At 41.3% G+C, this 20,846-nt stretch overlaps 1 protein-coding gene across 2 annotated transcripts; it reads right to left on the bottom strand.

Annotated features, from left to right (window-relative positions):
- Positions 1 to 2,182: 2,182 nt before the first annotated feature.
- LOC125760852 (proton-coupled amino acid transporter-like protein pathetic) lies at positions 2,183 to 19,198 on the bottom strand. 2 transcript variants are annotated; one of them, XM_049421395.1, is made up of 4 exons: positions 18,935 to 19,198; positions 3,024 to 4,036; positions 2,792 to 2,948; positions 2,183 to 2,719 (listed from the first exon to the last, which is right to left on the bottom strand). In XM_049421395.1, the coding sequence occupies exons 2-4, from the start codon at positions 3,971 to 3,973 to the stop codon at positions 2,459 to 2,461; spliced, it is 1,368 nt and encodes a 455-aa protein (XP_049277352.1). In that variant the 5' UTR covers positions 3,974 to 4,036; positions 18,935 to 19,198; the 3' UTR covers positions 2,183 to 2,458. The 2 variants fall into 2 exon arrangements, with proteins under 2 accessions (XP_049277352.1, XP_049277350.1); XM_049421393.1 differs by lacking the exon at positions 18,935 to 19,198 and adding an exon at positions 12,980 to 13,749.
- Between the last annotated feature and the right edge of the window lie 1,648 nt (positions 19,199 to 20,846).

The raw sequence follows: 20,846 nt of genomic DNA on the forward strand, positions 1-20,846 counted from the left end.
TTGCGTGTGTGGATCATTCGGTGCTTACTTTACTTATCAACTAAATTATGGTGCATAAATTCGGCATTTAATGAGCTGCTTACATTCGGCGAAATTAACTTAATTTTATTTCTCATTCTCCCGCGGAGTTTGTTGATGAGGTGTTGGGAAACGTCCAGGGGAGAAATGTTCCAGTTTGTTTTTTCATTTACAATATGACACGGAGGATAACGTTATTTACTTCATATCTAGGATATTTATATTGCAGGCAATATATGTGTTAATTTATCTTTGATTCTTTTTTATAAATGCATCCTGCTGTTTCATAGATATCTTGGAATAATCGAACTGCCTGTGATTATTATGTTTTTAGCTAATTTGATTGATGATTTAATTATGTTGTCTCTTTTAAATTGTTGTTAATTTCAATGCTAGTTTCGACCACTTTGGCTTGAAGTGATGATATGTTTGGCTTGTAACTATGTTTTTGACCTTGGGAATGTCATATTTCTTAGTCTTTATGATCAATCAGTCTTTTACAACAGAATAAGTCAATAGAATAAGGTAATTAAAAGTAATATACATAAATTCTGCGGCCTAGTTCTGTTTGCGATACACGGCGCCGGTCTCTACACCACAGGACCGGGGATCAAATCCCATGCAGACCGTCCCCCGTAACAAGAACTGACTATCTGAACTGAATAAAATACCCTTGCTAACCATTTTGCGGATGGATAAATCGAGTGCCGCAGCATTGCAGTTAAAGATAAATGATGCAAAGTCCGATATTGTAACCATAGAATAAAAACATCCAATTTGGACTTCATCCCGGCAGTAGAATTTGCTTCAATTCAAGTATATTAGGGAAAACAAAAGTTTTTAAAACGCTAAATATTTAACCAAGATGTAACGTTCAACTTGAACTGAAATCGATTAACGTGCTCTTGGTGGTATCATGCGAACATGCTCCGGTAATGAAGATGGAGCTCAAGTTTTCATACTGACATATAGATGGCGCGCACACAAGAGCATGGCCACCGAGTACAATACATATTTGAATTCAAATGTTACGTTCTGTTGTTCAAACCATATAACAGACGCTCATTATTTGTGATTTTACTATAAGTTTTTGTACTGTTTATATATATAACAACGTTTTTTTCACTTCTAAATCTTATCTTAATTTGAAAGTCGACACAAATGAGATCCTGTGCATTGTTCTTAACAACGCTCCAATATCTTCGGGTATTTGATGTTATTTGCTATTCGTTGTTTATCAACTTGAAAAGATTATGTTCGGTAAGTATTGAGTTTCAAATAACTGCACATATAAAAGTTGATATATTTATTGAAAGAATAGTCTGATATATTCATTCGGAAAATATAAACAAAGCATATAGTCAGTACTTACAGCGAACAACTATAATACGTCTAGAACTCTACACTGCACTTATCCATTATACTACGTAGTCATTTGCAAAAACAACCCTTTCAATGCACTCTACTATGTATAAGACCTGCTGCGGTAGAACTGTTAAGCTTCAAATATGTAACTTTACTTTGTGCGATGACCAATATATCATATTTGATGGAAGACTGCTTACGGAAACATCCTGAAGGATTGTGGTGTAAAATGGTTAGCTTGTTGTAAAAATCTTCCTGTTACATCTGTCTTTTAAATAGGTCTAAATGTTTGTGTGCTGATAACGGCCCTCAAGAACAGTAACATCATCATTCTTCACCTATCAGCAAGCTACTAAGTGTACTAAAACTGTTAATGGCAAAACGTTCTCCGATGCAAAGTCCGCTAGGAACATTCCCTCACGCACGTTACGCCCTTAGCGTGTGTAGAATAAAAACAGCAGATAAATATTCATTCCGACCAGTGTGACACTGAACCGGAACACATCTCTTACATGCTACAGGAACACGCAACATCACAAGTTCCTGTCCATTTAAAATGGAATAGGATTCAGTGGAAACCCCGAGTAGTGTGAGGAAAGGAAACAATAACTGGGATAAAATCAAAGTTAACATGGTACCGGTATGACAATATAAAAGGTAAAAAAATCAAAAGTGTTAACACAAGGAAGCGCACGCTTACGCAGCAAGGACCTACTAGCGCAACTAAAACGACGTCATTGATTCAACGAGATCCTACAATTGATGAAGACGGTAAATTATACCAGAGAGAGCGGTCGGATGTTTGATGCAACCTGCTGCAACATATCCGTTGCTCCTAGTGCATTGATCGAATCGAAACAATACGCTGATGATCAGATGCATTTCCGGTGCGGAAACTCGGGCTCAAGACGTCCGCATCTACGCTTGCCGCGTTTTGCAGATCTACCCTACAACAAGTATGCAGCTTAATGGCAGAATCCAGAACACACGGCATGTGTCGCGCTGTGATGCACGGTATCCCGCCACGCCTGAGGAGTTCGAGTGGGACGAAAGGTGTTGACGGATGTCGGCAGCCTTACACTTCTTCGAGATGCTCCGAAAACTCCACAATACTGACGTAAGTGCCGGTAACGAAACCGACCACACCAAACAGGATGAGAAACACATTCTTCCAAAGGACCCAGTTGAATCGTCCGTAGCCAGGCTTTTCGTAGAATGTAACCAGCTCAATGACAGCGGGAAACATTAAACCGAGGGTACTTAGACATACGGCTCCAATGAGTGTGATGAAAGGTCCCAAATTGGGCAGTGCTGCGGCAATGATAACTGTGAGAACCTGCAGTAGAAAGGTCCGTCAGTTAATGTTAATGTCCATGGTGAAAAGTTCATAAATCTGAAGTACACTTACCACTAGCCCAATGCGTAGTGCATACTCAGCGGCGTTCTGATGCTCGTTGAAGTTTCCTTTGATGTTTTTCCAGATGATTTCCATGGGCACGTAGAACTGGAGCGCATAGGTCAGGAAGATGGCAACCGCAATCATGAGCTTCACCATTTGGGCCAACCTGTTACCAAAGAGCAAAATTTTATTAGCAAACTGATATAATCTACCAAATATCGCAACCATTTCGGACACTTACACATCCTCTACTGGAAGGTTCAATGTGATGCTGCCTTTGGTCTCATCTCCATACTTCAGATAGCCCAAAAAGCCGACAGTAGCGTACAGCAATACCACCACAGACATTCCCGTATTCAGCACGCCTGGACATCCAATAAAGTTCTGTGGGTTCTTCATGTTGTTTTCCAGCGACATAACTACACCGATGCCTTCCAGCGCGAAGATGACAGTACCGAAGAACATTGGCAAATGTTGAACTTCGGCGACAGCTTTACGTTCCGACAAGGCTGGCAAATCAGTGACGATGTAATACAGCGTGATCCCAACACCGGCTCCAATCAGTACGTTAGCGATCAGCGAGAATGGCGTCAAGTACTTCAGCTTACGGATCAGGTTAAGCAAGATTAGCGGAGCCAATAACATCAGGATGTAAATGCGCACATCCCAGTAGGAATGAGTGTAGTGGTCCACGACCTGCTTCAGATTGGTGGCCACAAACACGATGTAAATACAGCAGCAACCGATCAGATCTATCACCAGGAACAGGTTGATGATGAACCGGGCAAGTCGAGAATATTTCTTCAGCTGCTCCGGACCGGCTAGGAAAGCAACTTCTGCCACATCGGCAAATCCCAGCGACGGTAGCTGCGCACGCCGGCACAAGATGTGTGAACAGCGCACGAGGATGTGGATGCAGTAGGTACAAATCGTACCAATTGCAACCGTGGCGACCAATCCGAACCAAAGTCCCGCGTTCACGAATGCTAAAGGCATCGCAAGAATACCGGAACCAAGCGAACCCTTCAGCAGATGAACCAGTGTTTCCATGTCCGTTGTCGGGTGCGTCACCTTTCGGTTTTCGAACGGATTGTACGTTCCCGCCTCTTCGTCATCCTTCATCAAGTCCACCAAGGGTAAGGTGGAGCCGGCGGCCGTCTGTGCCGGTACATCGTTCAGCTCGGACTTCATGCGACCGAAAATGTATCCAGTAAGCTCGGACTTGCTGCCTCCGGTGAGCTGCGGACGTATTTGCTGCAAAACATAGTAAACAAGATAAAAAGTTAGAAAAGTAATGCTTTTATAACGTACCAATTTATAAGACTTTGGTGCTCCAAAGTTACAAAATTCGAAATTCAAATCATCAATTCTGTTGTGGAATTATACAATGAATTTACAAAAATTACAATATGGATGTTTTGTCATGTTAGAAAAAACACAACAAAATTATTTTGACATTTATCATTTAACCTACTTGGATGAGTATTGAGCATACTGAACATTGTGTTTCAGCGTTTTGATTATAGTTTAATTATCAACAATTTGTCATTGATAATGAAGAAGATCGTTCAACTATAAGGAGCATAGTTTAAATGCCTACGCCCATTTTACTGCTCTGTTCTCTTTTTACATAAATTATCCCGTGAAGGATCATTGTCGGTCATTAGCCCAGGAAGATGTCTAGGAAAAACCGTGTTTTCCACTTTTAAGCATTTGACCATGCATAATTTTGGCATGATCGAGCTACATTTGCTTAAACATCGCCAAAACCTTCTAATCTATTTTCAATCTGTACGACCAATCCGTGACAATAATTCATCTTGTTAGAGGTTAATGAACTCATTAAAATGATTACAAGATTACGGAAATGCGCAATTGGGGTCGTGAATCATAGGGTAATTTGAGTGCACAATAAACGGAGCTTCATTCAAAAGAATGTTTCAACTCTTTTGGCAACGTTTTTTTTATATAAAACGGTTCAGTTCCTAAGTTCCTGAATGAAACGTCATCGTAATCTGACCTCGACCTTCCCTGCTCAGTTCGATTGTATCTATATCCGCTCAATCGCACCGTTTACCTTTCTGACATGCATTTGTTTCCCAAGAGCGATGCGTCCCAAGAGTTGGCGGCAGTTCTACGACTAATGTCGTAGCGCAAGCGCATCTTACATCTGCACTCTGACGAAGAATTTCAATCGCTTTTGGCGCACGCGATGCTTGATGCTTTGGCTGCGTCGTGGAATCTAGGTCAGGCACGTTCCGTACGGGTGTGGATATTATGGGTGCTCATCGAGATCTTGTTCTGACTTCATCCGAAATCATTGCGAGCCATGTGGTTGCCCAGTGAGCACATGCGCAGTGCTTTGCAACATTACAACATTACACGGATCTAGAGTGTGCACGTGCGATGTCTGCGCTCCACACGCAAAGGAAGCATTAGAACGCACACGTGTTTGTTTAGCATTTTGATGCTTGGCACACGGAGCGGGATGACTATATCCGATCGAAACATTCGGCGTCGAACTACATCAGCTACACATTCCTCGCCGATCAATTCATCTTTTGGGAGTATCTGTAGTTCCATGGCGTGGGTATTTTTTCGTGAAATGTAAACAAACCGAACCTCCTGTTGAGTGCGTTGACTGCGCTTCCCCAAACGAACCACAAGCATCAAGCCCTGCTTCAAGCTGTTTAGAATCGGACTCGGTTTTTGGTTTTTTCGTAGTTTCTTTTTCCGCATTGCAAAAGTCAATAAAGTAGCGCGCGTGCGTTTCGAATGTTTATTTTTAAAAGCGTTCAGTAAAAACAAAAAATGCCAAACTCGTTGAAATTCGTCCGCTCGCGATCAACTCGGTAATGTTTCACGCACCGAGCGTCGCGTGCTCGTGTGAAATGTCGCTTTGTTAATTCTTTGCCACGACGCGATCTGGTCCTAGGTTAATTTGCTCTCATCAAGGCATCGGAAGGCGGATCGCGGACTGATCGCGTGCACTCGTGTCTCAAGATCGCAAGCAGATCTTGACACAAGATTGTGTCAAGTTTAAAATACGAATATCGGGGAGACATTGAAAATCCCTCACCCGGATTCGAGTTACACGTGCCCACACCACTTCCATAGTTTCCTCCTCGGGGCAGCTGATATCGCTGCAAGGTGCAACAAACGATGGCACTACTGAGAGGTAGAACTTTGTAGAACGCTGTACTACAGCACTCCTTGCAGCTCGATGGACAATTTGTTGTGTTTCTCGTATGTTAGGACAAAGTGTCATGCATTCTGTGTTACACTGGCATTTTGGGGTTGGAAGATTGGTTCTGGTTGATATTTTGCGTTGCGTCCCAATCGTCACGTACATGAGGACGCGTTTCACCCTGATGTGTGATCTAAATTTGGAATATTTCCTACAGCCGGTGGTTGACTGTACGAGATGTAAACTCCTACGTTCGGCCAATGTCGCACCATAGAAAGATCTGTATTTGCTGGGCTGAGCTAGTGCTACAAATATGTGTGTGCATTTGTCGTATTTTTTTTTTTGCTTAGTTTTCTCCACCCATTGATCGTACACTGAATCAGTGAAAGGCAGCTGCTGGAACAACCATTTTTCAAGAACGTCAAACATGCTTCATATTAGCTGAACCGAGCAATAATTGTTTATCCATTGGCGCCACAAGATCGCGACGCAGCATCACCACAAAGCGAAAGGGATGGGTGCGTGGTTCGTGGGCCTATTTGTTATTAAACGATCAAATCTTTTCCGCTCGAGATTCAATTAATGAAGACGGATTGCCAATTTCGTCGATTGAAGCACAGGCAAAAATAGCTCTCAGCGAAGGCTATTGACAGGAAGCGAATGCTTGGAATGCCAATGGCGAAGTAGGATCGAGTACAAATGCTGTGCCTGCGTTTACGTTATTTTAAGGATGCTTTAATTAATCATTGCTATTGTTTGTTTGGCCACCTTACTGTTACGATACTATAAATCCGACTTCCGATTGAACAAGTGTTGAGAAGTGAATGTGTGAGATGCAGTGCTATGCCTTTTTGCACCAAAGAAGATCTGGTGAATGGTGAAAGTATGCAGGTTGTGTAGGATGATGCAAAATAACTCACATTCATTTGAACAACCACTTAAGCAATGCGAATATTGTAGCTCTTGAGTACAAATGCACTCGTTTAGTGATTTTCTCGATCACCTAGCAGCCGGACACGCTTGAGCAAACTTCGTGACATTGTTGCAGCGCTGGAACACTCATGATCAATATGGGGTACTTCAAAAAGCGAAAAGAAATGTCTCACGTACACACTTGAAATTAACACCATTTGGAAAGATGAAATAACCACTGCGATACGTTACACTGTTAAAATTACTATTTTCCGTTTCACGTTCGATTATGGCATTCTAAACAACCAGACAATAGCTCATTTATAGGCACGTGGCTAATGTACATGAGTTTTGCTTTGAGGGAAACAAAAAAAATCGTTTCAAACAGTCATTGCCATTAAAAATGAAATAAAAGTGTTGAACCAGATAATTCAAATTGGGGACAGCTTCAGCAACGAAAACCAAAAACTGAAAACACAGCTCCATACCAGGAGGTATGTGTCATTGATATGCTTAACGTTTTTCTGTCGTCTCGTTTTTTTTGTTGCTTTTTGTTAGAAACCTAATAAGAACGATTATTCCTTCTAGGGCATATTAATAGCGTCAATAATTATCCGTATATCCATACGCATGCTAGAAGAGCTATAGTAATCGCTTTTAACAACAGCAATTATATGCCCGAAGCCGGTTTGAACTGGTTAGCATGGCATACAAATAGATGATTTTCCTCACCCAAGAAATGTTTTGTCGTTTCTTACAAAGCCCTCGAGTAAAGTGCAATCAGGTGGGGCTTTTTTTAAATGCAGCCTACTCCATGTGGAGCAAAACGTGTTGAATAGGAGCAACTTCTAAGCACGTTTTGAGTCGATTTAGTGGCGATCATTACGTTCTAAAGTTCTCCGCTTTTCAGAGGAGCCATTAACTTGAAAGTTACACAATATCATACAAATAAAATCTTACAATTTTCAGTTTAAACATTTGTTGAAACTTTATACTAACGCATACAGCTGAACAGGAACCTACCACGCCACATTGTTGTGTCTTGTTTCGTATCGCTTGTTTTAGACTCAGCAAATTCTAGCAACACTATCGTGAACCATTTCCTTACGCTATTTCCCTCAATGAGTTTTATAACAAAAATGCAAACCACAGCACAGCGTAATAAAACCGGGTGAAGAAAATGAAAATCAATAAAAGCAACACCTTCAGAATGCCGTTTCCATTCCCAAGTGTAAGGTCTGAATCATGTGCTAGGAAAGTTTTCAACACCCAAAAAGGTGCTTAACTTTAAGTTCATATTTCCTAGTGTTTGTGGCAGGGGTTGTGTTTACCGTTTGGAGCTCAGGTTCAAACCGGGAATGCAATGTTGGCATTTTTTGTTGTTGTTGTAGCCCTGATCAGTTGCGGAAGGAAGCGCACTGAATACGAAACCCACATTCTGGCCGTCTGGTTCCTGACTGTGCAATTAATATGTGCATTTACAAACCGAGCTTATGTTTCTACACCTCAGACCACAGAAAAATGTTGTTTTTTGTGTGTTCTTTCTCAATTGTACTGGTAAATTTTATACAATAATTTTCTATTACTTACTAAATTTTGTAAGATGTCATGTAATTCACAAAATTACACATTGCATAAGACACTTGCTTACAATGTAGCAATTATCGTCAAGATCGCCGTCATATCGTGCATATTAGAAAAAAACCCCTTCTCAGGGCTCCTTCCTGGTATCGAAATCAATTATCTAATTAAGAACTTGCGCTCAACGATTCTGACCCTCCTTCATGGTACCTCCTCACCGTCCCACTGTTTACCCTATCTGTGCCACTAATTTTCTCCTCTTTCATCGCCAATGGGAACTAATTATTGAACCAAAGCCGATAGGTGTAAAGTGTTCCACACGCTCAAGTACCAGCATGTCGTACCAACGTACTAGAAAAAAAAACGTTGGTCGGAGTGATGGGTGAACAGAAAAATCAACACGAAGGTTAAATTACAGGTGGCCGAACACCTATCTCGCAATCTCTGATAACGCCCATCCGTCGCGGACTCGCGGTACACGCATTCCACCGTTCTCCATCAGCGAGCCGGTTTGAAGCGGCCTCACACAAGTCGCACGTGCGGAGCGTAAAGTGGTTAGGCAAACCGGCCCCGACCGACCACTCGGTACAAGATCGCGCGACACCAGCACGTCGATTGGTGTAGGGCGGATAAAGAGCAATTGTGGGCCACCCGGAAGGAGACAGTTTAGAAGGGTTTTAAAGCATGGCTTAGTTTGTAGAATACTACCTAAAACTAATGCCTTCCTGTCGTCGGAACGGAAAAGTACGAAGGGTTGAGGAGAGGGAAATGCGTCTTAATGTGAAATCACCGTGTGTGCCTTCATGTTTTGGGTGACGAAATTTAACGTTCTTCGACACTATTCGGTAGCGCTTCAATGCCAAAAAAAGGTATCTAATTGAGAGGAAGGACAGTATTATGTACCTAACCACTATTTAGAAGGGCCGGGGTGGGCTGTTTTGGTTGAGGTCTGTTGTTGTGTCTGATAAGAAAACCTCAGCTTTGAAATGGTTTTGTTTGCATCTGTGAATTAGACACATCGACGTTGGCTAGTATTTGCGACTGCGATAAAAGAACACAAACTTATTCATAGTCAATATTGTCAAGGTTTATAAAAAAGCACACACAGAATGATACATAAAACTAGATCGTGGTATATTCTCTTTAAACACAGTCATCCTCAGGTCTCCCCCTATGTTGACCAATATTGTAGGCTTCTACGGCATATCGCAAAGTTCGTGTCTTCTCTCCGGAGTAAATTTCCCCTCCGTTTGAAATTGGGGAAAAATATAATGCGCCATACCCATGACCTTGCCGAACGACTCCTGTGTGTACGTGCGTGTATGTTGGTAGCAAAACTCCAGCTCCTGGAATTCACCCCCTATCATCAATAGCAATCAAGACACAATCGCCCCTCGATACTTTACCACACAGGAAGAAGCGGGAAGGTTGCATGCGCTTGTACCGTTCCTGCCATAACCACAACAACTTGTCGAGTGAGGTAGGCATGGTAGTGCAAAGGAAAAGCGGAATGGTTTCACTTTCAAAATAAAACATTGCCCAACGTGGACTGCGGCCATCAAAGAAAAGTAACGGCGTAGTTTGGTGTTTGGCAAACAGCGAAGTAACAAAAAAAAAACTCACCCTGTTTCTGGAAACCGATGTAGAGATTGTGGACCACATGCACTAAAATTGATATTCTGACGCTCCTCTCGTCAGAAAGGCGAACAAAAAGCTGATTGTACACTAACATCCTTAACAACCAACAACCTCAGCGGATGAGACGAAACGCGCGTATATACAACCAGTACAAATGGCACAGTTATTCAATTACTGACATTTCGATGAATGAAGCAGTAAATCGATGCAGACAGTTGCAATTCGCTCTCGGCAAACTCGCACAATGTGAGCAACAACAGAAACTGGAATAAACAATTTAAACGACAGCTACAATTGATTGCCACAGCAAATCGTTCGCATGTTACAGCGCACGTGGAGTTGAAGTTGATTGGAGTTGCTTCCCACTCCACGTGGAAGTGCAACGTAAAATTAGAAGAAAAATGTCCTACGCTAGGGGAATTTGATACTTATCTTGTCACCATCCTCACAACCCGTTTTGCCGCCGGCTAGACACTGTGGTCCTGATTGACATCCTCTAACAGGGCACGCTGAGCTGGAGGAAATCATCAGTAACTACAGTTTTGCAAATTGACACCTAGCTTTGACGTGTCTTTGTTTCTCATTCTAAAACATCGTTTGTTCGACCACTTGAACGAGATTAGAACAAGATTTGCTTCCTCACTTCATGTGATTTGAGCACCATTAATTGTCGCATACATTACACAGTAATTAGCGATTTGCGTTTTGTGAAAGCGACGAACCTCGCTCGAGATTGATTGTTCGAATCACTCACACAATATGCGATCCACTTTGGTGATTCGGCCAACGTGCTTATCTCGTGCCCGTACTACAAAGTGGCGTGCCAGTGAAATGGTGTTAAAAATAGCCAAACTCATAAATTCTGTCGCCTGACAGAAGAGTACTTCTTTTTGCTCCTGCTTTTCCCAGATTTTTCACCCGGTTCTTTGTACCGGTTGCGGATAATTTGCGATCTCAAGCGCGCAAGGTCGTTCGAAGGATTTTTTAACGCCAAAATACGCCAGTAAATACGCATCGGAAAGCTCGTATTTTGGTTCTGATCATCAGGTTTACTTGCAAAAAAAAAAAAACAAAAACAAAACAGGGCTCACGTTCGATCTGTGCGTCATCCCGCGTACGTTAATGTCCGAATCGTGTGAACAAAAAAACAAAAACAAAAATGCAAGAGGCCTGTCATGTACAATGCTATTTTTGGTGAAAAGCGTTATTTACGTTTCGTCTACTGTGGTCCGGCGTTAGTGCTATTTTCCCACCATGGCGCTGTACTTACGAAGACAGTAGAGGGATGAACGTTTGGGTAATAAATATACTAACCAGACACCAAACATTGTTCTCCCGTGTGATAATACTCATCTACAGCAAACAAATGGTATTACATAACAATAAGGGACAATTCTGACGATAAATTTATCTGCCTAGAACGAAAGCAAAACCGGCTCGATCTGCAATCGTCACAATGAAATCGTACATCCGTAATACCGGTGCCAAAGAAACGCATGAACCGTAACTAACGGTTTTGACTTGCACGGTTTGCAATTGTGGATGTACGAGTAATTTAAAACAACCTTCACCCTTGTTTGTTCCTACGGTGGAGCATGGAAAATAAGTAGGAAGCACTGCATCGATTAATTACTAATGCACTACTGCTGCTTAAAAAGGCAAAAGTGATCAAAACGAGCATTCTTTAACACCAATTAAGCATCCAGCCATTGACCATCTGTAACATGGTTCGATTATTGAAGAGGTTTATCAGTGTTCAATCAATCGATTCTGCTCGATAAGGAATGTGGGCCGCAATGTACAATCATGCACGCGTAGACACGTGCTATGTACGATGCATTGATTCTTATCTATCAAGCGGTGTGACATTTTCTTGTGCTTCACCCAACAGTGCGGAAATGCGTGGAATTCGCCTACTAATGATATCACCGGAAGTGCCCTTCCCAGCGTTGCAAGGTAATCGTATCATTTGAGTCAGTTGGCAATTCTTCCACAGTTATTTTGATCGCACAAAAGCTAAGGAAAAAAAAAGTTGAGTTTGGTTCTGATTTTTTGTTGCAACATTATTGCAGCTAAGTACTGTGGATAAGATACGCATCAGTAAGCGCAATCACCACTGGAACCGGTAATGAAGTTTTATGATTCATCAACAGTGGGAAGTAATTGAAGTTCCCTGTCTCACTAAGGTTGCTAATTGAATTTCCAAACTAAGCTTTGACACTTTTCCTAATGCCACGTATTCCGCTCTCTGGAAGGAGTGGCAAGTTTCCAGCCTACAAAGCTCCCAACAGCTCCATCAAATGAAAAAAAAAACCAACAGCGTTTCACTAAGCAGCGGCAACCGGTGATCGTAGAGTGCAAAACTTTTACCTTGCCGAAGCCACTCGTAGGTGACATCGGTTCCCTAGCATTTATGCATATTCAGAACTAGCTGCGGTCGAAACTCGTGTCGAGTTTCCTGCAATAATCGTCTAAGTTAGCGCGAAGCGCCCTTGGGTGAGGTAGTTCAAACAATTTAAACAAACATACGCTTCACTGCGCGACCCTTTCCACGTGATCTTGGGGGAACTGATGGAAGTGTACGATGATCAAGCCTTCGTCGATGAGTATCTTATTTTACAATTTCTTCGAACTGGAGTCACACCGATCGGGTAAGTCGGGTAATGCAACCACTATGAACAATGAGTGCGTTAAGTCGCTCACTTGCGATATATAAACTTCTAGTTCTAGTAATAGGGTTTTCCGCACCATATCGCCACTGTTTACACTTATCAGCTTCCAACCAACACCTGAGCTCACAAATAAACATCATTTTACTGCGCACCATTAAAAAAATAGCGTGGAATTTTAAACATTTCAATACATTCGCTGCTACTTACGGTATACTCCAGATGCTGCACCCGGCCGGGAGTTTTCTTCTTGTAATTATCCATGGTTCTCGCTTATATCCGTGTGCGATCTTTGCCGTCGTCCGTCAAAAGATCAACTGTCACCGTGTAGACTCACGGTCAAAATAACCGTATCCTGCAACACGATGCTACCGATCGAGTGTTCAAATCTTCTCACCACAGACCGGCTACACTCGCGACGCTAAAAACGGATATATCGCACAAATGATCGTGGCCTTTCTCGTGCTCACTTGCAACCTGTCACGGCCGGCTAAACTTTCTTTTCCTCTACCAACGGTTTGTTCCCCGCGGTGTCGTTGCGCCTTGGTTCTCTCGGATGTGTGATTTGGGTGGCACGTATTTTCGGTTAATGTCGAATTTTTCCCCCCCTTTTTGGTGCAGGAAATGGTACACGTTTTCTTGCTTTTAGCCGTTTAATTTTCCACAATATTGTTATTATCTAGCGTAACGCTTCACGCCACAGCGCGGTCGTTCATAGGCGCGGTTTATTGCGATTCGAAGTTGCGCGACTTGCGGATTTCCTTTGCTTATAGCGGCAGTGTGCGTCCGTGTTCGACGATGTTTCGCTGTACAATGGGATGCCGGGCACAGTTAGCAGCCCCTTTAGAGTCGAGCGACCCTGTGTGCGTTTGGGGAGAACAATCCGACACTCGTCGCGTTTGCGCGCCAGGTAGGGTGGACGTTAGTTCGCGTCGCTCGAAAGAGAACGTTCCGTCAAGTATATACAAGAGATAGTGAGAAAATGGCGTATACTAGAAAAGCATCCGTTCCGTGAGTGGGTGAAAATGTTTCACTAATCACCATCTGGTTTGGTGAAACATTTTTGCATGTAAAATGAGCGGAATTTTTATTTAAATGGTTGCATCAAACATGTTAACGGAAAACTTCACTTCTGGAACATTCGGTAGGAATGCCTCGGAGCGTTCTGCAGATTTGAACATTTCCCTTTTGAGCGATGTTCATTATGAATCTCTTTCTTATTTTGCTATTCGTAAACATTCCCCTCCGTAGGCACATGTAACCCACCGTTAAGCGGTTCGTCGGTTGATGTGTTTTGGTTTTCTCTTCGGTTCTTGTTTCCCTTCAGGTCTATTGAATTATGCTTATTTACAACTTTTGGATATATTTCGATCACATTTCCAGTTAGATAAATTAACAATCTTAAATATGCAATAAATTTGACTAACTTTTAAGAAATACGAAAATTGTATTTTACATCAAATGTCTATCGAATAGTTGTTAAGACGCGCTCAACCCGACGAGCAGATCAAGAAGAAGAAGAACAAGATATAAAAATCATTTCTTAGTTTAAGATATCTACAAAATATGTGGTTACTAATGGACCCACAAAGAAACACTACAATACATTCACATATGCCTTGCTATCTAGATAAGATACTCTTCTCGGTCAACTCTCAACTAGATAAGTGACAAGAAATAGTGTCTATTATCTTGGTCAAATATTGCACCAGCTGAAATAATAAGAATGATATATTTTCTTTTCATGAGTCATTTCTACCTATTTCTGCATACGTTATGATGATGATAATGCACAAGTAAAATGAAGAGACACATTTTATTCATATTTATTCATTTACCGGCTGAATTCTGATCGGTTTACACTTAGAAGAAATCCAACAAAATGACCTGACGATGGTAAAAAGACGATCTTCTTCGCACCATTGCTTTCGCCTCTGCATCCGTTCACGGTTTCAAAATTGCAAAAAAAGGCTCAAATTTTGTCCATCCGCTAGCCTTTCCCCACGTTTCGATCGTTTCGTGTGACGGTGCAGCTAGACCAGTTCTTTTTTGCAACGAACAACACATCGGTAATAGCCGCAAAATAAATGCATACCTTGTGTTCGGACATAATAGCGATGGCAGAGCTACGGCAAGATGTGATTGCTCGCCGAAAAGATTGGAGGGTTGGTAGGCACGGCAGGGAAGCTAAACATTAACCAGCGATGTCTAGCTTTTGTGCGAGAGATCGCAACACCTGAGGAGAAAGAAGGGTTCGATACTGGTTGAAACCAGTTTTCATGCTGCCAGTTTCTGTTCCACATTCTTACTTTTCTTAGGTACGTTCGGTAGGTTTCGGCATGGCATCTTCACGTCAAAGCAAGTCCTTCATTCAACCGACCAAGGAGCAGGTGGTGATGAGGGCCAGTGTCAACGGGGGTTCGACAAAAAAAAGCACCAACGGTTTCGTATGCGCTCTTTTCCACCACTACTGCTTTGGGCACGATATTTTGGCTTCAGATTCGCACGGTGAACCGCGGTGGAGCCTCAGGCCTGGGAACGAAACAGTGGAAAATTCCCAAAACATCGCACCGTGGTGAGCGTGTGCCGCCAGGTTGATTGTACTCTTGGGCTGTCCGGAAAGAAAGGGAAGCTTTTGATGCTTGAAAGACGCTTTGATACGTCGATACGGGATGGCGCTAATGTCCGGTGATCAACACTATTGGACGATTGATTTGAATGTTTAGTCTTTTTGGGCGATCCACTTACACCGAAATTCATCATCAATCTATGGAAGTGAATTTGGTGCCAAAATGGCCATCAGCTTCAAGCTTCTTCATTTAGAATCGTTTTAGGAAAGTTTTTATGTCTACTTTCTTGTGTGGTCTTTAAACCAGCAAATCACAGCACAGCATCAGTTCCACCAAGACGACACTGGCTTCGGTACCAAAGGTCGCTGCTGACCAATGCGTACAGCTTGATTGGCAATCAATTGGCCGCCGGCAAATCGGACTGCTTCGAACTGGCGCCGGTTTAAGGCGGATGGAAATTGGCTGAGTGAACTGGAGGAGATCAAATCTGCTGCGAAGCGCTAGTCACGATCAATTTGTTCAATTGAGTTGCACTGGCTATTGACGCGTATCAACCGTGTATTGCTCGCAGATCACTCTCGTGCATATGAGAGTTGTAGCATCCAACATCGTGTTTCGTTTGTATGTAATTTAATACGGAGATTTAGTTAGTTCTACTGATTTTTAATAAAACTTAAACATGTTTCATTTTTTGTGTACTCTTCAACTCTTGTTCCATTTGTTATTTTGTTTGTATTTTTTAAATTATACTAAAATCATAAATAAAATGACGGAAATGCATTTTTCAAGGATGTGAGGAATAGGTTGGTAAAAAGTTCGAACTTCATTCTTACTCAAATACACAAATTTCCAATTAGCTCGCTCTTTCGTCTGATGCTAACGCATTGGCAACTTATTACACCTCACGACTGCGTACCTACGTTAGCATAAATTCATTCATGCAATTCCTGCGTCGTAAGCACAATTTCCTTGCCACGCGCATAACAGATCTTGTGTGGTTTGTCACACGCATCGTTTGCATATCTTGAAGTGCATCGATCACATTTTAAATGGCGCTAAGTTGCAAGAAACACCGAGCACTATGTATTGAGCAGAAACTTTCCATGACGTCATTGTTCGTTAAAAATGCTCCAACGAAGTTGAGCTGAGGTTTCATACTGCACCGGTTACTTTCGGTACACCCGGCACCATCCACTACTACTGCCACTGCCACTTTCGGTTTGTACAAATCTCTGCCAACGTGTGGAACCGGCATCGTCGTGCAAAGTGTCGTTTAATGTGACGCGACAATATTTCTATTTGAACAAAACGCCGAAGCTTATACGGAGAGCGAGAGAGAATCGTTGTAACAGACACCGTGCGCTTAATGAGGGTGTGTCGTAAAGTCTCTTTGGTTTTGTAAGAACAGCTCAAAAATGTATTTTCTCTCTAAAACATATAAAAACGAAAATACAACAATTTTTATCTTATGATTGAAATGCAAAAAGTGCATAGAATATGTTAATCATAATCAACAATGTAATTATGGTAAAAACAAAAACTTTAACTCAGTAACATACTCAGTTTAACAGCGGAACGGTTATCCGAACAGTTGAACAGCTTTGAAATGGTGCCAACATTTACCTCTCATATCGGTCCAATACTAGATCATGAATGAACTCATGCCATGCGGGTTGATTTCTAAATTGAGAAACACTGACATCGCACAGTAGGTATCTTAGCATGGTTTAGTGGACGAATTATGTTTTTATGGTTTATACTTTTACGTACTACCATCATGGGTAAAAGTTTTATTAGTCGATCTAGGTTTGAATTTAGATATTAGAAACATTAGAATTTAGATCAAGACAAGATTGTTGCATTGAATTTTTGTTCTTGCGGTAGACTTGTGTCTACCAATCTGGATAATAATAAAAACTCTGTTGGACCAACTATGAACTGAATGATAAAGTCATTCACTTTACATACAAGACTTATGTATTTATAAAATTTGAAGAATACATAATGGTGTAATTTTGATTGAACTATGGTTCCAAATCAAGAAGCGATTTCAACACCAAATAGATATGTTACTAAGATGTTTGATGTCTGCCTGATTTCAACTTTAGATGGTTTGGAATAGATAAGCGACAAAATTTTAAAGCAGAAACAGGTTTAGGTTACTTATTTAGTAAATGGATTTTATTCTATTTATCAGGACCAATTAGCTCGACTGTGCTATTTGAATCCTAGGCCCGCATTGACACAAATCATGGCCAAATCTTTTGTGCTATCCTCAATCATAATTAATTACTTAATCCTTTATTCTCTCTAATTTATAATTGTTCTTCCTTATCCCACTCTTATTCACAAGTTTAAATAATTAAGATTAGACTTAGTTTTCTCTTGGCTCGTGATTCATCGGACTTCTTTCTTTAAAATACAATTTTGTTTATGTTTTCTTAAGTTTTATATTATCGCACCTGATATCCAATTTTCTCTGAAGGAAAAAAATATTACAGTGCAAACAGTATGTCCGCAAAACAAAAACTTAGTGAGAAGAGTCCACATTTGTCCACTTCAATAGAGAAAAACCATTTCTAAACTAATAGTAATGTTGAGAACTAATGAATCCTTGGTTTAAAGGACTGCTTTGAATGTTGAATAATAGCGGTACTTGTTTTCATGCCACAGTTTAGGTAACAAATTGAATTGTCCCACAAGGTAAGTATTGGTAAGTAAGGTTTATACGGTTACATATTAAAAATGAGACGGTTACATATTAACCAACGAATGACCAATGAAACCAGACCAATAACCATGTTTCGAACATAAGTAAATACATTAAGAAACTATGTCATTAACTGTCATTCAACACAAGTTTTTGAGAAAAAGAAAACAGAAAACAGAATAATTCTTTACAAAGGTATAATTGTACATATGAACACGCAAGTACACATAAGCTCATTATTGAATTGCTTAATGAACGTTTAAGCAACGTTCTGTATTTGTCTTCTCTCAGGGTGTCACTGAGCAAATAAGGCTCGATTACTTCACGCAACACATCACCATCAGTAACAAGTTGGCCATAATATTTACGGTACCCGGTTTCGAACAAGAACCCAAAATTTGTTCAGTACTTTTCCACTTAACTCGGCAATGGCCCACTAACCTTGCATCTAACCGATAGCAACCTCTGAAGATCCAACACTATGTATACACTCAAAGCGCTTACGATTCGGGCTGGCGCAGCTACAGCGCTACACGCCATACTGTCTGCTAGCACGACATCGCGTCTCGCAAAGGCAACCCGCAGCGACCCAAGGACTAGTTCATGATCACCCAGATTGATGAGGGTTCTAACAATTCACCATAGCGGGAACAACAACAGATGGAGATGCTCGAACGGTAAGAAATCATTCAAATACAACAAATAAAAACGATCTTCTAAAATACTGTTTCGTTCCTCTTCACGTAGAATCAACATTCTCATCCTACAACCTTCGCTAGTGCCTCTACCCGATGTGGTAATCAAACTGCTGATGTTTCGCTGATTTTGGTTGAAAAACACTTTAATTTGCATTTTATCCATCGACACCAAGCTTAAGATACTTACCTTGGGACGATCTGATGATCGCGGCTTCGAAACGACTTAATCTCTGGTACCCTTTCACTGAAACTGGTTGAAATCCAAACTTTTTCGACGTCGACACAATATTAAACTTCACTAAAAGGGTAATTTATCAGCTATTTTACACTTTAACAACACACTTATCCTTACGTCGAAAGGACGACTAATCAGCAAAACAACCCATTCGGCGAAATGCCTGTCGATGTATAATGAATGTCCCGTGAGGAGAAATGTCTGAAACGGTACGCTGTCGAGGCTCGACTGAACGACCACTTTAGAGGTCCGTCCCATGTTCGGCAACCGCTTGTCCTGTGTTCGTGTGTTCTGTCAAGCGGTAGGGGTAGCTGAAAATTTATGCACAACATACCGCCAATACCACTCTTCGCCCAGAACCTTCACATCAACACCAACTTTCGGCGTGTGGTGCAAAAACCAGCAACATGAGATCCGATTGTGAGATTGTCGGTTTTATTTTTTTATCACTATCTTTTGGTGTGTGGTGTTTGCAACTCACCTAAAGCGTGAAATTTGATCACATAGTGCCTCTGGGTACTAGAGCGAACCGATTTCCAACCAGCATCTATCGCGATCCGTGATCCTCTCTGCTACTCATCTGTTTGCTGTAAACCATTTGGTATTGGTGGAACATCATTTCGATGATCATAAAGTTTCCGAATGCCGATGACCCGCCGAACCGACTTCCATCTTGAACAACCCTGCAACAAAGCATGGAGTGAATAATTTTGGACGGTTATTGTTTACCTTCAAGTGCAAACGGCCTATTGACGTGGGATCGCACCCATTCGAACAAGGGTGTTCGTGTTGGTTTGATCGCATTATACTCAGTTTGAACGATGAGCAACAGTTGGAGAACATCGACAGAATGGAACGGTGATGAGAAAGGGTACGATCACATTCGTTGTGTTTTATGAATGAAATCGCATGCTGCCTAGGGCGCGCATTGTATCCAGCATCGGGTCGTGTACTTTCACCCTGCACAATCAATTTCAATCTGTGCTAGTTGACATTTATTGCGCCGTTTTGTGCGCGGATCTGGCAAATTTTGGCAGAACGCTTTTGTCTATTGAATTAGGTGAAAATCATAGCACGAAATGTATGGCACTAGGCGTATTCGCAACGGTTTCATTAAAAACTAGAATGATGTTTCCTTTAACATCATTTTAATTCAATTACTTGGCAAATAAATTGCTGACGAATGGAATAGTATTAATAAAAATTACAGCTTCATATCCGAAACATGACGTCAAGCTGATCCAATTTAAGTGATTAATTTAAATGTGACCATACATTGGAATGTCAAAAATCAGTAATATATTAGGATTATGGTTATTTTTTTTCACTCTTTTTTGAGCTAGTAAATTTAATGAAATCTAAATACCTATCATCAAATAAAAAAAACAATAAAGAAAACGTTTATGAAACTACTACTCTTCTAACCGTCCGATCATAATTAAGGTAGATTACACTACCACTATCAATACTCATTTATTTCCAATTATTCGCACATGATGAAGCATTTTAGGGGAAGATTGAATATATTCCAACATTCCGATGACGGAAGTAATGTCAACAAATGGCCTTTGATTATCAATTCAATCAGTACACTTCAACAATGAGATCGCCCCCGCCATGTTGGTGTACAACAGTGGGGAAACAATCTGCATATTGTATTCGGTAGAACTTGCATTACAACAATAATAATGGTAATAAAATTTATTCAAACCGCGAGCACCAAATCAGCTGATCTGTACCTTGCTGAGGCACAGCTGCCTTAGCACCCAGCAACCGTCAACAGGTAAATTATCAGCGTTCGCATATGCAAATACCTCCTGCCAAGTGCCAGCCAGACACACGTATACAGGGCGGGGTGCGTTTT

Source organism: Anopheles funestus, chromosome 2RL (genome assembly GCF_943734845.2).
Source record: "Anopheles funestus chromosome 2RL, idAnoFuneDA-416_04, whole genome shotgun sequence".
NCBI classification, from domain to species: Eukaryota; Metazoa; Arthropoda; class Insecta; order Diptera; family Culicidae; genus Anopheles; species Anopheles funestus.